At 46.0% G+C, this 22,712-nt stretch overlaps 1 protein-coding gene across 3 annotated transcripts in view; it reads right to left on the reverse strand.

The window, feature by feature from the left end:
* The window catches only part of Sel1l3 (SEL1L family member 3), a 97,708-nt gene that overhangs the window by 10,411 nt on the left and 64,585 nt on the right, over positions 1-22,712 (reverse strand). For all 3 annotated transcript variants that reach the window (XM_076864728.2, XM_076864729.2, XM_076864730.2), the window contains exons 14-20: positions 20,213-20,275; positions 16,948-17,124; positions 14,584-14,711; positions 11,823-11,906; positions 4,495-4,585; positions 4,280-4,364; positions 3,030-3,139 (exon numbers count right to left, since the gene is read on the reverse strand). In XM_076864728.2, coding sequence (XP_076720843.2) covers positions 3,030-3,139; positions 4,280-4,364; positions 4,495-4,585; positions 11,823-11,906; positions 14,584-14,711; positions 16,948-17,124; positions 20,213-20,275 — 738 coding nt within the window. The remainder of the gene's footprint in view (positions 1-3,029; positions 3,140-4,279; positions 4,365-4,494; positions 4,586-11,822; positions 11,907-14,583; positions 14,712-16,947; positions 17,125-20,212; positions 20,276-22,712) is intronic.

Raw genomic sequence — 22,712 nt, forward strand, 5'->3', positions numbered from 1 at the left:
AATGGCTCCCGTCCTCCCTCTGTCTTGCCCTTCAGCTGCCAAGACCACAATCTAAATGAAAATCACGGACTACCAAGTCGTACAACCAGGACTCTGGAGAGCGTCCTGCATGGCCACCATGATGACATAAAATAGTTACATTTTCTGAGTGCTTGCTGTATGCGAGGCCTCACTCTTTTGTATACATTCACTTAATCCTCACAACAAGGAGTCGAGATGACACTACTATCCTCTGTTTTACAGCCTGGGAAGCTGAGGCACAGAAAGGTTAAAGAACTTGCCCTTGATCCCACAGCTGGAAAGTGGCAGAGCTGAGATTCAAATATAAGCAGATGGTGGGGTCCAGGTTCTCTAACCTCCACCATGTTGTCAAATAACCTCTAAATGGATTTAAATGTTAAGTATCTTCAAGACGTAGACACACACACACACACACACACACACACACACACACACACATAGCAGCAGCAGCAGCAGCAGAGCACAGGATATTCTCTTCTCTTTGAAAAGAAGATACTTTTAAAACTTGAGGTATTAGCAGAAAAATGACTTTGTAACATTTTAAAGGTTCTTCTAATCAGTGGAAACATATTATGAGAATAAGTGGTAAAATAGTCTGGGGAATATTTGTATGCAATGTAATAGCTTTAAGGTTCATTATCTACTAAGCAAATAAATAAAGAACTAATTATGGCTTGAAGAAAAAAAAAAGTATGAAGACTCCAGTAGATAAAGACTAAGAATAGAGAATTCACCTAAGACGTGAAGACCAAACGACCATCAGCAAGTACAGGTAAAGGTGTCTGTCCTCACTAATCATTAAATACATGCCATTCAAAACGACAAGGAAGCATTAATTTGCAGTTGTCCCATTTGCAAAACCCAATCGTCCAGGGCCGACAGGATTTCAGGCGAGGCATCCATCAGAAAATGGCTTCAGAAAGCAGCTTGGAGGGGCGCCATCGCAGAGCCGTAGAGGCACTGGGACCGTGTGCCTTGGTAATGCCGTCTCAGAATGTAACTAAATTATTCAAGTGAAAAGACACAAAAGTGCTCAGGGCAGCATTAGTGTGGCTGCTGCCCCCTGGCAAGGAGCCTCCACATCTTCCTGGGTCGACTCTGAGCCCCACAAAGGCAGGAGGTTGATTTTCACCTTGTGCCCTGCCACTAAGCATTGCCTCAGACGTGGCGGGACGGGACACAGATGGGCTGAATCAGTGGACGAGCTAGCGACGGCAAGCAGCAGCGCCCGGCAGCTGGGAAAGCCCTGCAGCTCAGCACAATGTGGGGCCACTGAGAGCAGCGAGCAGAGACTAAGTAAACCACAGGGCGGTCCGAGTGGCACGCACACTAGAGGTCACCTTGCAGGTCATGTGCCAGTGAGCAGGGACCAGAAGTGACACAAGGACATGAAGAAGAAAAAGCCTCTGCTGTGTAATGAAGGATCTTTTTATTTTTTTTTCTTTATACGTTATCCCTTATTGTTTTTGTATCATTGTCTTCCTAAAAAAGTGATCATCAAAAATGAAAACCAAATTAGCCAGGCTTCATTTAAAATGACGGCCGACATCATCTAAGGGAGTTTGTTTCTATACAAATCCCTGTAGCAGAAGCTTCTACTTCATTCCAGAAGAAATAGCAGATCACGCTCAAGTTAGCATCCTGGGTGTTGGGGCTCAGCACCTCACTTAATCCTCACCTCCAAGGAGGGGATGCTGTTATCTTCCCAGTCCACAGACGAGAAATGGAGTCTCAGAGATTTAGTGACTCCCCATACACAAGCAGCTGTGAGTGGAGAGATGTAGGATCTTAACCTGGGGACCAACCCCTCCCAGGTAATATCCCCACTAAGAAAAAAGAAGGGTGGGGGAAGCCAAGGCGAGGATGAGTCTCCAACTTCCGCTCTGTGATCAGACTCCGGAGCATAGTCGGAAACTATTCCAGTTTCCACTGCAAAAAACCTGCCCTGAGATCCTCAGGGAGATCCCAATTAGCAAACGGAGAGAGAACGAGGCAAGTGAGAACTATCATTAGTCCTAATAGTGGTTGCAGGCACCATCTATTAAAATTCATAGGCCAAAATTTTGAGGACAAGCAGGATATCTGCATAGTCTCAAACTATCTCCCCAAGATATTTATAAATTAGAAATGAAACAACGTTAACTTTACAGTGGAGAAACCCAACAGAAACCAGAGACGCTTAACCTCACCAGGGAGTCACTGACACCACACAGCCTCGACGTGACGCGCCAAGGACACGTGACATCTCTACCGTTCCTGCCCCAAACACTCAACCTCAGCGGGTTCATGAAAAAACAGGCTCAAAAATGTTCAACCACTTGATGAGAATGAAAGATGAGAAAGCAGCTAGGTGTAATGTGGGACCTTGCACTGAATCCTAGAACAGAGAAAGGGTATCAGTGGACAAACGTGAAATCCAAATAGTCTGAAGGGTGGGTACGGATATTGACAGTGGCATTGTGGCCACTGGATGGATGTTAACGTTAAAAGAAGTTGGGTGGAGGTTTATGGTGGTGCTCTGAATCTCTTTTGCAACTTTTATATAAGCCTAAAGTTATTTTAAAATAAGAAGCTTCAAATAAAAGTCATTGAGAAAAAGTCCTGTCTCTTAAGCATTGAGCTCAATCGCACATGGAAAGCACATCCTGGAACAGCCACTCTTCTAGATCCTTGAGTTTCTGTCTGTGAGTTATTTTGACAGAATTCAGTAGAAAACCCCTCAGGATTGGAGCCAGAGACCCAGGTTTAGGCTCTGACTGATTATCTGGCCTGGAACAATTCATTCATTACCTTGCTGTGTCTCTAACTATGACATAGGTATAAAATCTTCAGCTCCATAGGATTGCTTGGGGAACACAGTAGGCGCTCAATCAAGGTTCCCCAGGTCCTCGTGGAGTTGTCTGAAGGACGTGTGAACGTGCATGGACAAAGACCAAACCATGCTGTGGAAGTACACAGAGAAGACTGCTAGGTCTCCGGGCCTTCAGAGAAGGCTCCGCGGTTTTTACCTGGGAGTCTCCCTCCAGCGCGGCCTGGGCGTACATCTGCACAGACAATTCCAGGTCTTGTGACTGGTTTTGGTGGCCATAGTAGTACAGGTCTCCCATTTTCAAATATGCTGCAGAACACAAAACATATCCACTTGTCAAGCAGTTTTATTTTAGGCTAACATCGTCAATTACTGGGCCATTCACTCAACAGAGTGTATCCTATTAAAATTTGAATGCAGAATATTTTTAGGTTTCCTTACTGTGTCAGGAGAAAACAAAAAAGGTTTTCTTTCTTTCTTTTTTTCCTGGAGCACCCTATCTAGATACTTTCCGTGCTCCAGGTAGCTCCCCTGAGCAGGTCTGTTTGAGACTGTCTGACAGCGAACTCAGCCCAGCGGCCAAGGTTGTCCCTGGCCCTCTATTCCACATCTGAAATGCTGCTGCTGTGTTTGATGTGTCTCCTATCTCTTTGCTTTGCGTTAGCCGCGTATTTCTTGTTGACTTTGAGGAAACACATTTGAGAGCACAGGTGTCAGTCAATATCCAATCAGAAAATCCAGAATCCACCTTGGGTAGCTCAAAGAGGGATTTTTATCATGGGAAAGTAGATGCCTGGGTACCGGAAGAGACAGAAGGCAAGTGGGAGATGGAAGGAAGCTACTGTCACCTACTAGGCTGGGGAAGTGGGGGTGGCTGTGAGGTTCCCAGAGCTTCCCAGTCCCCTGGGAGCTGGACCAGAGAGGGCGGAGTTACCAGGCAGGCGCTGGAACCATGGGACATGTGGCCACTGGCAGAAAACTGGTGCAAAACAGAGATATGGGAAGAGAGAGCTGGGCTTCCCCGATCCTCCCACCCTGCAGCCTTCCCTGGTGCCCACCACTGGTGATGCCCATCAGAAGCCCCTGGGTCAGGAGCCTGGCACTGTGTTCCTGGTGGCCACCCCTCCCACAGACAGCAGAGCAGGGCACAGGGCTGGGAGCACATCTGAGGGCAAAAAGCAAATGACAGGCCAGGGCGTCCCTTTACAGTAGGATCGCTTTTGCCTTCTCTTGGTTTGAAGGTGGGTCTGGTGAGCAGGACAAGGTGCCTGAGTGCCCTGCAGGGGCTAAGAGCAGGTTAGCCAGGGCCTTAATAGCAGAGATTTTTCACTTTCTTTCCTAATTGTTTAGAAATATCACACTGCACACCAAGCTGTTAGATGTTCCCTGTTACTAAAGATTAAAAGCCTCTAACGCTTTGGTTTTGCACCCGTTGTTTTCTATACATACCAAATGAAGGAGCATCGATTTGAAAAACAGAGAAATTATAGTATCTCCAAACACAATTAACACCCAAGTATCTTCTGGCCAGGTCCTAAGAGGTAAAGGAGAGAAAAAGTTAATTCATTAATATTTTGGCCAAGTGACTAATTTTGCCTTGGTAAAGCTTAATTCATTATCTTTAACCTTACAGCTTCTGCTTGCACAAGAATCCATTTACTTACCGGCCTTTCCTCGCAGATGTGTGCTAAATTTGTCTGTGACACTTCAATTCCAGTTTCTGCTGCTAAAACATAATACAGCAAAGCTTCATGCCTAAAAATAGATGATTAATAATAAATTTCATATAGTGGCTCTTACTAATATTCAGAGAGCTTTATATTCAAACATAAGAGGGCACAAAATAAGCAGTTTTTTAAAACCACAAAATCATGAGTTTTTTTTTTCTTTTTAAATAAATACTGTTGTTAAAAATACTGCATGCACTGATTTATTTCCTATCTTAAAGGCTGAGCTCCCAGATAAGGCTGGGGACCTAGTTGGTACAACAGCTACCTCTACTGGCCGAGAGGGATGCGGAACGCTGGCTGGGGACTTGTCCATTAGTCTTTGGTTCTTGAATCTTTCCTTCCTTGCTTAGAGGAGATGAGTGGTATTAAGAAAAAACCCTGGGCTTTATAGTCCCCCGTTTTATGAAAGGCTTTACAGGACTTAGGATCAGAACAAGCTTAATTAAAGCTGAGCTTGTGTTGTGCATTAGAAGTTTGGCAAAGAAGAAGCAGTTTACAAGGGATTGATGACAGTGGCCAAAACACATGAAAAATAAATGGCTGACACCAGTAGCGACTGAGCAAGTGCAAAACAAAGAGAGACCACTTTTCATCGGTTGAAAGACGGGCACAAGATTCACCGATGGCACAATGGCAAGGACCCAGAGAAATGCACGCACTTCTGTGCCCATGCTGGAGGGCCAGTGGTTGCAGTGGGTCTGGGGTCAAGGAAAGAAGTCTGAGAATCACACACCATTTTTGCCTACTGCTCTCCCTTGGGGGTTTATTCCAAAGAAACCAGATATGTGCAAGGATCCCATTCCAAGGGGTTTGTGATAGGGCTGTTGGCAAAAGCTGCTACATCAAAGCAAACTCGAAACGAATACCTGAAAGTCACTGACTAGGCTCAGTGAACCTCGTGCAGCCACATTCAGATGTGGCCAATAAAGACAATGTCATGGGAAGAATATTGAAAATACTTGTGCAATACCTTGTAATTAGCATCCCAAAAAGGCAGAATATAAAATTGCATCCCACTTTAGGAAAACACAAATGGAATTAAATATGCACATGTGCATACACCTGTAAATACATATATGTAGAAGAATAAATTCTAAAAACCATCTACCAAATGTTAACAATACTAATCTCTACATGGTTAGAATGCAGTAATTTCTATTTCTTCCTTTTATCTACCTGATTTCCTCAATTTTCTGTTACCCAGTTTGTGCATAAAATTTGATTTTCACAATAAGTAGTTGTTTCTAAAGCTTATTTTTCATTTTAAGTTGTTGACACAAATGATGCTTTCTTAATTTGAGCCCCACCCAGAATCTGGTTTAGGGAAGAATGGGCGAGAGAAAATGAGGTAACAGATTCTGAAATCACCTTTCTACAGGGCTCAAAGCACCTGCTGGGAGACCATTTCATGGAGACATACAGAGATGGCTGGGAATCAAATTAGGACAGGCAGACCTTCCGTGAGACAGGCTGCAGGTCATGGGACACATGGCTTCTGAATAAGTCAGTTCCCAGCCTCTGAGATACCTAAGGTGGCTGACCAATTAGCTGTGACTCATGCTAAACAGAGACAAGGTCAGCTAAGCAGTGTCCCCTGCTCAGGCAGTCAGATCACAAGGCCACACCACTTTCCACAGCAGGTGCAAACACCACTGAAAAGATGACTACGGACTTTATTACGCAGGCTGCAAAAATCATTTTGGGACATCAGAATCCTCAGAGCACACCTGATCCCTAAGAGGCACCACAGGGAGGTCCTGCAAAAGGTCCTCATCCTTTTATAACAGAACCCTGTTCCCAAGGTCTCAAAACCTCAAGTTTCTTCACATACACGTGTACTCCCACTACTGTCTCAGTCTCTACCAGGGAAACTTGAGGAAAGGAGATGGGGCAGACCTGTCCCCTAAAGTCCAGTACTGAGCCAATGCCCAGCTGCCATGACCAGCTAGTATGTGGCCCAGATTACTGAAGTGTCACACAATGAGTTCTTGGATAGCAGAAAAACAGCCAAACTGGCTGCTAGAACTGAGGGATGGGGTGGGAGCTGGTGGTTGAGACGGTCAGAAGGCTCACTTAGAGAAGCTTCATAAGACGATCTCTTGCCTCTCAAGTAACCTTGGCAGTAGGGGAGGGAGAGGTTTCATAGGAAGATTTCTATTGTTCAGTTATTACATTGACTGGGAGGAAATACTGTAGAATTCTCAAACATTTCCATCAAGGGAGAAACTAAATCCATCCAAATGAGATGTCTAAAAACGTTGATGTCAACTCCTCCTGACTGCACCCATCACCCAGGCCTGTGCATGCTGATGTCACCACCACCCACTTTTATATAGTGAATGAGTAGGTTCTAAAAGGGGGATCGACACTTCCCAGACCAGACTCCCCAGCTTGTTAAAACTTTGAGACATGACACCGATGCAGAAGCCCGACCCACATGCAGCCTCCCAGCACTACTTAACTGTGTTTCAACAGAAACCACCTGAAAGTATTAATTACAGATATTTCTACACTTATATTCTGGAACCAACATTTACTCAGCACTTGATAATTGCAGGAAGCCCAAAGACAGACCTCAAAATGCTCCTGCCTTTCCATTAATTTCTTCAAACTTTAGGAAGATGACCCAAGCTTCAAGTTTTATTTCCAATGCACTCAAGTGAATTGTCTTCCAGACAGACAATTTTGTCGAAGATGGGGAATAAATGCAAGAAAGGAGGGGATTTATAGGAATGAATTTAGAGGCACATTTGCTTCCCTCTCATTTTCAGACCACAGACAGACATTCCTAGCACTTTTATAATGATAGGTCTTAATAATCAATTCTTCGACCCCTTGCTGTGAATTGTGAATTTGAATACCTCTGAGCAGTTGCTGGAACAATTATATTATTTCCTCTGTGCTCTTTTCTTCTAATGCCTCAGGCAGTTCAGATGGGAAAGAGAAAAAAAGAGAAGAAAAGTCCTGGGGTCTCGGTGGAATTCACTGCGAAAAGGTGAATCTCTTTCAACCGGAACTTTGCATGTCTACTTCTCCCGCCTCAAGTCCACTAGAAGTTGCTAACCTCTGGGGTTAAGTATTCTGGGTACATTTAAGACAAAGCACAATAAAACAGTAGCTCGCAGATAAAACACACATAAGGCGGAGAGAAATGAAACATGACAGCCGGCCTTTCCCTGCTAACGTTGGCTGGTGTCCGAGGACAGCCTCAGGCATGACAACATCATCTTCTGTCTTACGCTGATCCAGCAAAAAGCCCCTTTCTCCATCACGCTCCTCTTTATGCTCCCCCACATAAATCTTGGAACAACCCAGGAAGGCAGAAGCTCATCAAACTGACACATGTAATTTGAAAATAACGTCCAGAATAAATTCACTCACACAGAAATGAAGAAGGGGGATGGGCCGGAGACATTGATGGATGATTTTGTTCTATTAAGGGAAAATAGATGGTACCCCAAAAGCCACACTGCGGTGTGAGAAGGCCAGCACGCGCCTATTTCCTATTCAACCCCTGGGCAGGGGTTGGAGACTGGAGGTGCAGGAAGCAATCAGGATGCGCTTTGCCCCAAACATATTTTGACAAAGATCTTCTCATTGTAATGGATACTAGATGTTTTTTCTTGTTGATACTAAGAAGTCTTGAAGTCTTGAAGCCAGGCTGGGATTTACCTCTAACCATTCTTAGCCTCAGCACCAGGATCGACAAGGATATGGAGAAACAGAAATCTACAGATGGTGAGCAGGACAGTGACTTGGTCATAATGCTGTCCAGGTGCCATTCATGGCCACCCAGAGGCCCCACTCCTGAGCTGATAGCTAAAATCAACTCTCCCCTGAATGTCAGAGAAGAAATTAAGAAATGTTTGTGGCCGTGTGGCTCAACAAGCACACAAGAAGGGGGTAGGGAGGGAAGAACAGAAGTTCACTGGATTAGAAAGTCCTGGGGTCTCAGTGAAATTCACTGCAAAACGGTGAATGAAGGGAAGGGAGTGGGGATGGAAATGGGAGAGACAGTAGAATAAATCGGACACAACCTTCCTATGTTCACGGATGAATACATGTCAGGGGCAACTCCACACCATGTTCAACCACAGGAATGGGGAGTTACACTCCATGAATGTGTGATATGTCGAACAAACTCTACTGTCGCGTATAACTAAAAAGAAAAAAAAAAATAAAAAGTAAGGAAAAAAAAAAAAACCCAGTAACAGCAGCAAAAGGGAAGTGACACAAATATGCATCAACATAAAATTAACAAACAGCAACATATTATAGCAGTGAATATGAATGACCCACAGGTACAGGCATCAAAATGTACGAATCTTAGAAGTGTAATGTTAAGTCTGAAAAAAGTTGAAGATTATATATGATATGATTTTAATAATATAAAGGTCAGAAATAAGCCAAACTAAATCCATTGCACAGGAATATATCCATATATAGCAAAACTATACAGAAACCAAGAGGTGGATGAGTAAGACTCAGGGCAATGGTGACTTCTGGGGGTTAATCTGGGAGGGTCATGCAAGGGCCTTCAACAGTGCTGGCAATGTTCGATGTTTGCCCCCTAAGTAGGGTGAAAATTAACAGGGGTCCCTTTTATTGTTGTGCTCTTGTGTGTCACATTATTACATATCACATATTATTTCACATATGTCAACTATTACCTAAGAAAAAACCCTCAAGTGGCAATGCCACATCTTTGGCTCCAATGCTCAGCGCCTTTTACCTGGGTCTGAGCCAGCCCCCTTTCAGGGTCTCTCTTCCTATCGCCATCACACTCAGCTGTTTGGTTTAAACGTCTTCGAGATGGGCTTTGTCACGTGACTACCCTCCACAACACCACCAATGGCTCCCTGCTGCTTCCTAGACCAAGTAAAAAGTGTATCACCTGCCATTCAAAATCCCACCCAGTAGCATTTCTTTGGTTTTGCCCTGTAGGTTCTCAGTCTCACCCCCATGGCAAACTGGATGGCTTGTATTTTTCTACACTTCCTCAGACTGTTCCTATGTCTTTGCTTTTGCTTCTGCAATGCCCTTCGCCATTAGTGCTGTTCCCTGTGTGGCTAAGAGGAAACTCTATTCATCCCTCAAGGCCCTATAATCCCTACTGCACCGTCAAGCTGACCTAGGCCTCCCCAGTGAGACAGCAGCCTTCCTCCTCCCATCCCCAGGGCCCCCACCTCCTGCTCCTGGCCCCTGAGTTGGCTTGCTCTGTCTATTTGCTTCCATTCCTCCACTGGTTCAGTAGTTTCTGAGCACTCCCCGGTGTTGCCATGTGCGAGGCCCTGGGATACAAGTCACGGACAACGGACAATAAAATGACTGTGATCCCAGGACTGGGCAGGATTCCTAGGTAGAGGAAGTAGCAGGTGCAAAGGGTTTGAGGCTAGACCTAATGCGGGCCATGTGACAAAATGTGCGTAGAGGAGAGGGACAGCAAGCGTCCCCAACCCTGATTGGTGACACCCTTGCATGTGAGTGTGCACAGCAGAACCTACTGAACTGAATCAAACACACACACAGCGCAAAACACACGTAGTAAGTTTTCCTTCCCCGCTACCAAGCGACAGGGTGGGACGCCCACGTTGAAGCTGGGAAGTCTAAGGCAGAAGTCAAGCCACAGGCATTTCATTCAACTAACCCTTCATGGCAAAATTTCAGCTGTCTAGTGGAGGGCTTTCTGTTAAATGCCAAAGTGGGCAAGAAAGCCAAGCTATTCCCCAGGTTTTTTATTCACTCTTTTTCTGGGGGGTAAAAAAGTGTCAGATACCTTTGTGTGGCAAGGGGGCATGTAGGTGTGAAGTGTGTGTGTGTGTGTGTGTGTGTGTGTACAGACCTGCTCCCCTTTTTGGAAAACCCCACATAAAAACCGAGGGGTATCTTGAAGCCTTCGGTTCCCCCTCGGAAGCTTATGGGGAGCGGAGAGCATGAGCCTCCTGCAGAGGCTGGAGAGAATGAGTTACAGTGGAGTATCTGGAATTTTATGAACTGAAGTTCCCCCGGGAAGCAGGACACCACAGAAACTCCAGGAAAACAGGAAGGTACAGTTACAGTCGGGAAGAGGTAATTTCCTTCAAAGAAATTCCTTTCTGTTTGTGCAAAGTGAGGCCACAGATAATAAACTTTCACAGGATGATAATAACAAACATTTGTATTTGGTGATTTTTCCCCCCTGCCGGGCTCATTTCCCTGCATTCTCTAATTTAAAACGCTTGCTTACGGAGATGCGATCTGATGGGTGCGTGACCAGCTATAGACCCAAGGAGGAAATGGCACCTTTGGGGGAATATTTTAATTTTTAATTACAGCTTGGATCCGTGTGTGATCAATGGCAGGTCTCACCTAATGTCTTGGAGGCAGTGGACCGAGGGGGATCTGCTGATTTGCATGTCTTTTTTAGTTATTACAGAAATACCCGGATCATTTAGGCAATAAAACAGCCAAGAAAATGTGGCCCAAAGGAAAATGAGGATACAGTGTGAGAACCGGCAGTGTGGAAACGGGCGAGTCTGTAAGTCCCCGTCCTCAGTGTCTCATCACTTACAGGGCAGGTGAGACATGCCAGCTCCTTGAGAAGCCTAGGAGGGGACATCTGTTTGGTTGACACCGGATACCGGTGAGAGGCTTTGGCATCCCCGGCTCCTGGTCATGGCCGAAGATGGTCAATTATCTATGAAAGGAGGTGGTCTGAGCCGGTTTTTCGTTTGGGTACTGGGCATTGAATTCAGGATCACTCTACCACCGGATGACTTCCCAGCCCTTTTGATTTTTTATTTTGAGATACAGTCTTGCCTGGTTGCTCAGTCTGGCCTTAAACTTGCTATCCTTCTACCTCAGTCTCTCAGTTGCTAGGACTACAGGTGTGTATGATTCAGCTAGAAATCCTGAACTTTCTGTGGCCTGGCAGGGAGAAGAAGGTCTCACCTAAGGTCCCTTGTGCTGTCCCTAGACTCTAAAGTCAAGAGGAACAAACTCGAAGGAAAGAGAAGCCAACGTATTTGTGTGTCTTTCAACTTGATGAACGTGGCCACCCCTCCAGAGAACTAATTTTTGTGTATAATTAAACATGGAAATGCTATGTTTTCCAATCAACAGCCAATCAGTCCGTGATACTCAGAATATCATTACTGGAAGCTGTGATTTCCCTGCAAATTTCTTTTTTCAGTTACATTTTAAGATTCCATCTCCTAAGACTCTAATGACAGACTGAAAGTTCAGGGCTGAGGAAGTTCACTTTCAGGTGCGTCCGAGCTTACCATGAGCCCTCCAGGTAGGCGTTGAGGCCTTTGCGAATGACATGGCCCAGGTAGCCGTTTTTCTCAGCTACGTGCTTCGCCCATCTGAAAAGGAACGGGAAGAAAAAAATATGCAAACTGTGGCAAATTAAATAATCACTTTTTTCTTCATATGATCTCAATAAATCCCACTTGGGGAATATTTTGCTTGTTAGAATTTTTATAAAGCAACAAACCAGAACTGAATGTTAAGAAGGTGAAGAAAATGTGTTTTGAGAGCTTTTCATTCAGTGCCCCTTCTTATGAACGCTCAGTAGCTTGTCTTTTATGGAAACAGAGACATGCAACATACATAATGAAAAATGCCTACCGAGATGGAAAAATGATCTCCACCAAGACTTCTAGTAGTCTTTCCATGAATATATATTTTTCCTACTCTGTTCCTGTCCCCTAATGTATCCTAGAGGGGTATATTAATAATGAACTAATCTGGACTAAAATCACTAAAAGAGTAGCAGAAGAATGAAGAACTAACAAGCTCATAGGAGGGGGAAGAGAATAATATTTAAACAGACTTGATTAATACATAGGAAAGATAAAAAAAAGACACAAAAATGAAAACTAGGTGGGACAAATAGGAAGTAATAACAAAATGGTAGATTTTAAAAACGAACATATCCAGAACTACATTACATGTAAATGAACTAAATACACCAATTAAAAGCTAAAATTGTGAAAAATGTACAAAACCCCAATTATGTGCTACTTACAGAAGATATACTTTAAAAGTAAAGGGCAAAGATAGAAAGCAATAATGGGAAAAAGATACATAAAACTCTTAACAATAAAACCTGGTGTAACTTCATGGAAAACAGAAAAGAAAGAAAGAGAGAGAGAGAGAGAGAGAGAGAGAGAGAGAAAGAGAGAGAGAGAGAGAGAGATATGAAGGCAAGAACCATCAACCGAGACAAAGAAATTATACATGAGGAAGCGGCCAACCAGAAAGGCAAAACAATCAGCATCTGTGTGACCCAGGAAAGTAAAGTGTCTCCATGTGAGGCCAAACCAACAGAACTAGACACAGACACAGCTATCCACACCTGGGGAATTTTAATGGAACCCTTTTCAATAACTGATAGAGCAAAACATAAAACGTCAGAAAGGACATAGAAGAGCTGAACAATAGAATTAATGAACTTGCGGTAACTGATTCGTAGGTAGACATTGCACCAACTCGTTTAGAAATCACAGCTCTTTTTTTCAAGAGACCGGAAAGCATCTACCAAAATTGACCATATCCTGGTCAGCAAGCAAGCCTCAGCAAATGTCAAAGGATTGAAGACATCCAGCCTACGTTCTCAGACCACAACGGGAATTAAACTGAAAATCAATAACAAAAGGATAATGAGAAAGTTCATGAAACATGAGTGTTCCACACCAGATAGCCTTCATGACAATGATAAAGAGCCCTGAGACCATTCAAGGTAAGTTCGGTGCTGCGCTGAGGTCAGGATGGGTCTGACTCCATGCTGTGCAAACGGCCTTCTGGAGAGCCAGGCTGCGGGTGTCAAGTGGCCTGAGGAGAGGTGAGCAATTTTTTTTTCTATAAAAGGCAAGATCACAGGTAATCACTGCTGCATATTCATTGTTCTTTGCTTTGCAAATCTCTTCAACTGTAAAAAACATTCTTTGTTCTCGGAGCCACACAATGGGTACGGAGCCACACTGCAGCTGCTGCCAATCTCTAGACAACATTTTAGATATGCAAGACCTTGAAAATGGCCTCCTGCTCACCATCGTGCAGGAAGCTACCATAGGATGTATCCTTCCAAAATGTAGGTGCAGAGCAAGAAGAAAGGGGCTCAGCAGAGAGAACACAACCCCCCCCACCCCAAACAGAGATGGAAGGGAAGGGAACCCCCACAACCGTGATGAAGGTGCTCTGGGGTGATAGCCCTGCCTGAACAAAGACTCCAGGAGAGATGTGGGCAAGAAGAGAAACTGAATAGAATACAGGGCGACATCGAGAGAGGAGACTGACATCTGGAAGAGATCGAGATGGAGATCAAGTACCTACAAAGTGATGAGAATATAGAGCTAAGCAAATAAACAACGATAAGAAACGATTACTGCTGTATAGAATAGAGGAGTTTTGCAAGAAAAAAAAAGCAACCATAATATTCTGCATGGTTCAGCCACTGACGGCATTTACATGGATGTAATGATGTGAACTCTGATACTGAGCTGTCCACCAACATATGCTCATTGGGAAGATGAGAGCTGGCAGGACGTGTGAGTGTGTGGGACAGTGGGAGGTGGCAGAGGCACAGAGGGCTGCAGCCTTGTCTCTCCCCGGGGCATCACTAGACAAAGCCCACGTACCAAGGCACAGTGGAATCTGCCTGCTGTTTAGAGACAAGCAAGTAGAGAAGGAATAAAAGATTGAAAGTGATTTACTCCAGGGAGCAGGAAACAGAGGCTGGGGTGGGGTTGGGGTAGCGAGCAGGATTCCCTGCCTTTCCTTGTCAAATTATTTTCTTATTTCTGATTTAGAAATTTAAAAATTTTTGTCTTATTAATTAATTTGGCACTTTAACCTACATGCATGTATAAGTGATAAAAATCAATTTAAAAATCTAAAAAAGGGAGGGAGGGAGAGGGGAAGGGAAAAGAAAAGAAAAAGAAAGAAAGAAAAAGAAGAGAAAAGGAAGTCCATCTTCTCAGGCTCGGTGAGTGGAGGACATGGATTTTCCGTCACGGGTGACACTTGACAGATTCTTACACAACCGCTTTCTCGGGATCCCTTGGGAAAGTGTCCAGGTTGCCTGTGATATAGTAGAGAGAACACCACAAGGTCCCTTCGATGTGTCCCCCTTGCGCAGCCTTATGGAAATATTCACCAGCTAAAGTCTGCAGAGAGAGACAAACAGACGTCACTGTCATTAGCGAAAGGTCCCCTGGCAGCGCTGGTCTCCCCAAAGCCAAAGTGGTGAAGTACTTGAAGTCCAATATTATCACTGGCTTGAAACTTCTGATACTTGAGAAAACCAGGTCAAGCAATAGTTCCAGGAAGACAGCTCATCACCGAAGCCAGCCTCCGGGATGTATGACCTCGCCAAAAGCTATTCTGTTGATTAAGTTTAGCCAGGAGGGACAACGACAGGTGAAGGAGGGTACCATTGCCTTCTCATTTGATCCTCACATAACCCCTGCGCGCTCCACCAAGACTGTATCAGGAGTCACACCAGGTGAAAATTCAAACATTTGCTTTCCTAACCTTGCTCAATACCTTTCTTCAAACTCCTGTTCGAAAACTGCACTTCCAGTAGGAAGGTGAGAATTAGAAAATGACAATAAAAAATTGTCACTCACAGATGTGTGGGAGGCTCACCAGACATTTGCAATGCATAAAAATATCAGCCTCGTGGGCAATCAGACGGAGGCGGAGGGAAATAAGAAAACAAACACTTAGATGGGGGTTTGTACTTCCCCTGATTAACATAATTTTTTGGAGGCAGTTTGCTATTATTTTTAAAAGCATGGACTCGCGAGGCGGGCAGACTGGGGTTCAAATCCCAGCTCTGCTCTTGATGAGTTCTGTGGCCTTGGGCTTCTCAGTTAATCTCTCCAAACATCATTTTCTGCAATTGTAAAACGTGACTGCTGATTGTCCCTAGCAGGAAAGTTTGGAGTGAGAATTAAATAGAACACCATAGTCGCAAGGCTTAGCCCGGTCCTTCAAGGAGAATAAGCTTCCAATCCGCTCTCCTGTCCCCACCAGCTCTGGTAGCCCCAGTCTCGCCCATTCCCATTATTGCTACCTCCCTTCTCCCATCTCAATAAATGCCAAACACCTCCCGCCTCTCATGCCCCACACCCCGCCCACCTGCAAATCCTGTCCCCTGGCCCTTCAGAATTTCTGTAGACACCTTCCCTGACGCGACCCTGGGCTGGCCGCTGCCCCCTCTCGCTGGGACTCATCTGCTCCCACCCTGCTCTGTCTTCAGTATCTGCTGGGACCCAGGAGGAGGCTCTTCAATCGCAGCCTGTCATGTCCCTCCTCCAAGACTGTCAGCAGTTCCAGCAAAAGCTGAGTCAGGTGGCCTGGTCAGCGCGCGCTTGGCCTTTCTCCATCTGTCCTGCTTTCTGCTCCTGCTGTCCTGGCTTCCCTGCGGTTCCTCTTGCACACCAAGCCTACTTCTCTCTCGGGGCCTTTGTCCTGTGACCTCCTTCTGGAATGTTCTCCCTGGTAGCCCCAGGTCTCCTTTGGGAGGTTGTCACTTCACCAGAGAGGCCTTCCCTGGTCTCCCTTAAGAAACAGTCTCCCTCAGGGTCCTCCCTCCGGCCCTCCTTCTCTGTTTTATTCTTTCCCATAAAACTCTCTCCACTTGCCCTTTTGTCAGATATTTTATTTTATTTTTTTCCCTCCTACTGAAAGCGAAACTTCATGTGAGCAGGGACTGTTTTGCCTGCTCTGGGTCCTTACTGCCCAGAAACGTGCCTGGTGTAGGTGGGTGGCCAATAAACGCCGTGGGATACAATGGAGCTGGGGGTATTGTCACCATATCGATACGATTTTAACCCAGGGGCTCCATTTCCCACAGAGTCCAGGCCCCGACTCGACTACACACACACGACTCCAAGTTACTCAACTCTCAGTTGCCTCCTCCATAAAATGGACACGATCAGAGAAGACATTTCAGAGGGACACAAGCCTACACAGTGCCACGTGGGGCACAGAGGAAGGGCTGAGAGGTACCGAGGACGCCAGGGCTTTCGTTATCATGAGGTCTGGCCTCACACGGGCACCCCATCTGGACTTGGGCTTCTAGTAGGATCAGTCCCAGCTTTCACCCTCAGCCTGGGTCCACGTCCTCCTCTTGCCCTGCTCCAGCCGCCTTCCTCCGTGGACCCTGCGCTGGCCTTCCCTGTGGCACACATGGCACCTGGCTAAACACCTGCCTTTGCTCTTCACTCTCTTCCTAAGGGCACTCTGAGCTGCTCGAGAACAGGGCCTGTCTCAGGTGACATCCTCATGCCTTCCCCTCCCGGTGCCTAGTTCAAGTTTGGCCCAGAGGACACCTTCCATCCACACATCAGGGCAGGGGGACTGTCCAGCTGCAGTGCTGGTCTCCAGTCTGCTCACCAGATTCCTCCCAGAAACTCCTGGGAAAATGCCATCCAAATACAGGACTCCAAGATTATACGACGCGTCTGGGTTCCCCATTTCTTCTGCTTTTAACCAGTACTTTGCTGCTTTGGCGTAATTTTTCTTGAATTTGTGGTAATACCATCCCAGGCCATTGACTGCCTGATGCAATCCCTGAATTTTTAGAACAAGAAAGAAATTATTATTATTATTATTTTTAATAAAATCTAAAGAGATGCAGAAGCAACTGCTGTGAAACATTCTGCCCAACTTTAAGCAAAAACCTTCTCTTTCTCTTTTTTTGGGGGCAGATGGCATTAAAGAAAAGCTAAGCGCAAGAAAACATGAGTCCGCCTGAGAGACTTCCCAGGTGGGTTCTGCCCGGCTGCTGCTGGGATTTCAGCCTTCCAGCTCAGCAGTGAGAATGGCCCCCAAATCACCGCTCAGCGCCTGGGGCCCTGAGGCACCGCCCTTGTCTACACTAGCCTCCACTGCCCGGCAGGGTCAGCGGTGCCCTTGAAATTCCTGAGCACCCGACTGTGGCGGGAGACCTGGAACCTGCAGCTGGGATGGTTTCTAGGTGATCCGCCTGCCTGTCTGTTGGGTCCTCGGCCCTGACACCAACAGCCCCTTGGAGGGACGCAGCTGCCACAGCCCGCGTGCAGGGCGCTGGTGTTTTGTGACTGCTGGGCTTCCCCATTTCTGGTTGGGCTGAAGCAGAAGGGGCGAGTAGAGACTAGGAGGAGGGCTTCAGGCCCTACTGAACTCAGGAGCTGGCGCTGGGGAGGGGACACTCCATCCGGAAGCCCATGTACCTACTGAATGCATCCCATCAAGCATGGGCTGTGCTACACTGCCATGGAAGCTCAGGGGCCCAGGTAGGGCCTCCCTCCCACCCAGGAGACTCCTGCGTGCACACCTGGCCAGAGAGCGCTCTCATTCCTCTTTCCCACCTGACCCACGGAACCATGAAAACCAACAGCAAAAAACAATGTGAGGGTCAGACAGTGGCCTCGCAGCAGTGGACTTGTGAAGTCAGAGTCTAAGTTGGAATCACATCTGATTTCAACTCCCCTTTCCCCAGTGAAGACCAGGTATCTCTAAAGAGCAGGTGACAGGGTTCTTGCCTGCAGCCTGGTCAGTCACAGAGGCCTAGAGGCCATGCCTTCTAGCGTTTATGTTGTAATCTGGGGGTCAGGAAGTTCTGGAGAACAAACTAGCAGAGCCCAATGGAGTGGAAGCTCCCTGAGGACTGGGACTTCAGTTTTTATCCCAGGCACAGAGCAGGCACTCAGTTCGTACCTGCTGAATGAATGGAAGCGCTCTGAATGCCAATGCGAATCAAAAGGGATTCCAAACTCTATGCCCTTAGGATGGAGAGTGGGGTTTGCACCCATAGGCTACCAAGTACCCACCCCGAGAGTGCCACTTAGGAATTTCAGGGCCATTGACCCAATCATGGAAGCATTCTTCTTGAGCCTGTGACGAGGTACGCTCCCAGTAAATACTGCAGAATGCGTTTATGAAGTAATAGACCAGGTCACAAGTGACAAGAATCTGCTTTGGGATATACCTACAGAAGGGACCCATGGAAATGACTTTTGCAGTTCTTAACTCAAGTGGCCTTAGCTATATTCAGAGATACCTGCCACTGACCAAAAACTTTTCCAAACTGCTCCTCTAGGAATTGTTTTGGGTTTAGGGGTCCAGAAGAAATTCTGTCTTATTGCTTAGTTCTTAGACTTTGCCTAAGTGCATATACTCAGTTGGATCAACAAGATCTGCCTCTGTGTGACTTCTAATTCTAAAAATCAACTATATGCAACCTTTACCACAGTCCTTGACAAATAGTAGGGCCTTAAGAAATCCTTGCTGAATGAATGAATGAGAATCACAAAGTACTTTGAAGAACATGACTATGCCAGACCTCAAAACTACATTTCCCCAATAAGTTATGCAAAAAAAAAAAAAAAGTCTATTCAAAATAAAGCAGATTAGACTTTAATTCACCACTAGAGACCTGAAGAGATGCAAATTTCACACCTGTGAAACCCATCACTATCCCACTTTAGAATATTCTGGAACCAGTACTCTAAATGACCACCATTATGCTCCTGTTCTATTTCTGCCCTATACTTTCTGTCAGGTCAGGAGCAGGTGTGCATACTGGCAAGTCCCTCTTCTTGGGCCATGTGCCCTCTGAACAACTCCCATTCCGAGGACAGTCTCTGCGGTGTCTTATTTTGGGCTCCACTTTCCTGCTCTGGGGAACAGGACATTCTGTCCCTGCCCAGGGAAAAGTAAACAGGGATAGAAAGTCAATAAGGTTGCTTCAGGAGTCTTCATAGATAAGGCCATCATTTGCAGCCTTGGGAAGAGAGGCACATCCAAGAGTCACAAGGGTATAAAGTGTCAATGCCAGGTGCAATGGCACATGCCTATAATCCCAGTAACTTGGGAGGCTGAGGCAGGAAGGTCATAAGTTTAACTCCAGCTTTAGCAACTTAGCAAGAGACCCTACTCAAAAGAAGAAGCAGAAAAAGGGCTGGGGATGCAGCTCGGTAGTAGAGCAACCCGGGGATCAATTCCCAGCACTGAAAAAAAAAAAAAATCCAATTAAGATGTAGAATTAGAGTGGTTTCTACAAATCTATTAGTTTGCAAATCTGTATGCAGGCTCATGTGAGTGTATGTGTGTGAGTATGCATGCATTGTGTGTGTGTACGCGTGCGCCTCCTCTCAAGAGCTTTCATAACCTCCTTTCTGTAGTGCTACATAGAATCTGGCTCGTAGCATTAGAGTGAAAAATAGGGACAAAAGCAAAATAATTCCTAAACCTGCTAATAACCTTGGTAAACAGTCCCCTTATCAAAGCCCAAGAAGCCAATGGGAATTGGACAGGATGGGGTTAACCTCCTAAAGAATTAGACTTTTGGTTTTCCTAATTCATTGGCGTTTACACCATTCAATTTCAAGGAGCCCCCGCTGCTTGTTATCAGGGCAGCTCATGATTATAATTTTAGCCTTCAAACAAAATCAGCCTGAATTCTATTGACTGGAAGGTGGATTCAGCTTTTGAATCCGACTGTCCCCATTGTGGCTGGATTCTGTGTGTGTAGCAACTCAAAGATAATGAACTGCTGCAGCCGGGACCCTGCCTGCCCCACCTCCAGTAGGAAGAGCTGCCTTTTCCCTCAGCCTCTGAGTGCGGGGGTGCAGGGGTGCAGGGGTGCACTGCTCCCTCCCACAGGTGCCCGAGGTACCTTGAAAGCTGCTTTCTTCATCAGCTCCAAGGCGAGCCGTCTGTTCTTTTTCACTCCTTGACCCTAAACATTGATAAACAGCAATAATCATCAGGAAAATCAACTATGTGCACTGACAAGCATCACAGAAAATACTTACAAATAAACCCCCATCCTAATTAAGGTCATCCTAATTAAGAACTCCACCTTAAACATTCTATGCTCAGCACTGATACGTCTCCATTGCCACCAACGCCGCCATCGTCGTCATCATTAGGATTTTGCTCATATTTGTGGAACAGAGGCAGCAAACCTCAACCTCCCAGCTTAGCATCGGTACAAAATCCCCCTTGATCCTCGTGTGAATCATTTTCCCGACACGCCCCGAGTCCTGTCGGGAGAAGCCAGGAATCGGGTTAACTGTGTTTGGTCTCCTGGATGCTTTCCTCCGGGATTATCTAGTATGCCAGCCAGACAAAGCACGTTATCTGGGTTGGACAGTCAAGAGTTTATTGGGCAGTTGCTGGTAGCCTCCTTGGTCCTGGCTCCAGACCCCAGGGTGTGACGTTGTGGCTTCAGAAGCAGCTTGAGAACCTGCTGCGAAGGAGATAGGACCCTGTGAAATTGGTTGCCTCAGAGGCAAACGACAGACACTAACAAGGTTCTTCCAGCAAAATCATGATTTTCCAGAAGAGTTGGTTTATCCTTCTGCAGAGACATGGTCTCTGAGGCTCTTGTTACCAGAAAGGAACTCCGTGGCCCAGGCTGAGGTGTCTGCAAGACCACGTGCAAAGTGGTGGGTCTGAGAGGTCTCTGTGGACACGGGTCTGCCACGGGGAGCCAGGTGGCAACGCTGCTGCTCCAAACTCACGGAGAAGTCCAACACCCTCAATCCTCCAGGGGCCTCATGGGGTCTATTACTGTTTGGACCTGGAATGTCCCCCCAAAGCTCACGTGTTGACAGCCTGGGCCCTAATGCAAAAGGTTCAGAGGTGGGGGCTTTCAGGCAGTGACTGGGTCCTGAAGGTTGATTGATTAATTGATTAATTGATTAATGATTGATTAATCCACGGATAGCAGAAAGAACGACTGGGAGATGGCATCCAGTTGAAGAAGTAGGTCACCCGAGGCGCGCCATCCCTCTTCCCTCCCTCTGTCTCTGATCTTTCTGCTTCCCACCTGCCCTGTGCTGAGCGGCATTCCCCCACCATGCCCTTCTGCCATGTTTGTGAGATGGTGTCAGCTGACCACGGATTGAGACCCAGGGAACTGTAAGCCAAAATAAAGCTCTCCTCCTCTAAGTTGCTTTAGTCAGGCATTTTGGTCACAGCCATGCAAAACAGGGTCCTTCTGGACTCAGACAAAGTCATCAGGGTCACGTGTGAGGTGAACATGTGAGGCTTTCGCAGGAATGCAGCTATTAGCTCTGCTGAAATGCTTAAGCTCTGAGCGAATGGAGGCGGCACTAAAAAGTGCTCCTGGGTTGACTAACATGGGCCACCAGAGTCCTATCATGGCTAACCGTCATGGCAGCCCACCAGAGATGACACTTCATTCCCACCCAAGAAGCCTCTGAGAGTCACACACTGTGTGAGGCCCAAAGCCAGGGTTTGGACCCGGGCAAGTGAACTGAGTCCAAGCTTGTAACCGTTACTCATATTTTCTCGTGTACATTTCAGCTCTATAGTGAGAAAGTACAGTGATTCATAATCTCCTGCAGGATACAGGAAACACATAAGGTAGGCTGGACTCTGTATTTTCCAGGACCCCAAATAACATTATGAATGGAACTAAAGGTGAAATTATATGTACCAAGTTTCGACTAGACTTTAACTTACCTACTTAATAAAACTGATGGGCTGAAGCAAAGGAGATGATGGAAATATTTTTCAGAAGTGCACCATTACTTCACTTAATTACAGAAGAAGAGGAAAGAGAAGGACACAGAAGGACGTTTGGAATAACTGGATAGGGAATGGGATAACCTTTTTTTGGACTGCTGGAAGAGTATCAGAAAGGCCAGAATCACAGAATGGCAGAACCTGGTTGAGCTCAAAGCTTATCTTCTTCAATTTTCTGTTTTGAAGGAATAAAAATGGGGCCCAGAGAAGCTGGCTTGTGCAAATCTATAGAGTCACAGCCGCAATCGTAACCCAGATATTTCAGTTTCTCAGGCAGGATGTTTCCCGTGTACTTGCTATTTAATCAGAAGTGGGATGGCTTCTTGTACAAAGCACTGTGCACAAATCTGAGTAGTATTGGAAATTGTTAAATGTGGGAAATGTCAAGTCCTGGCACAGAGTGAGTCTCAGCAATTATCTACTGTTGCTACAGTCAAAGTCAAGGCTTCATCCTCCTGTGGATGCAAATGGGATGCACCTGACTGCCTTGGACTCTCCACAGCCACCATCCTGGTGCCATCTTTGCACACAATGACTTAGGTGCCCCCACACTGCCAAATGTGTCAAGGACACAGCTGTTCTTTACATTTGGAAAACCCATTTTCCACTGGGTTCTTTCA

The sequence above is a fragment of the Callospermophilus lateralis genome, chromosome 8, assembly GCF_048772815.1.
Source record: "Callospermophilus lateralis isolate mCalLat2 chromosome 8, mCalLat2.hap1, whole genome shotgun sequence".
Lineage (NCBI taxonomy): Eukaryota > Metazoa > Chordata > Mammalia > Rodentia > Sciuridae > Callospermophilus > Callospermophilus lateralis.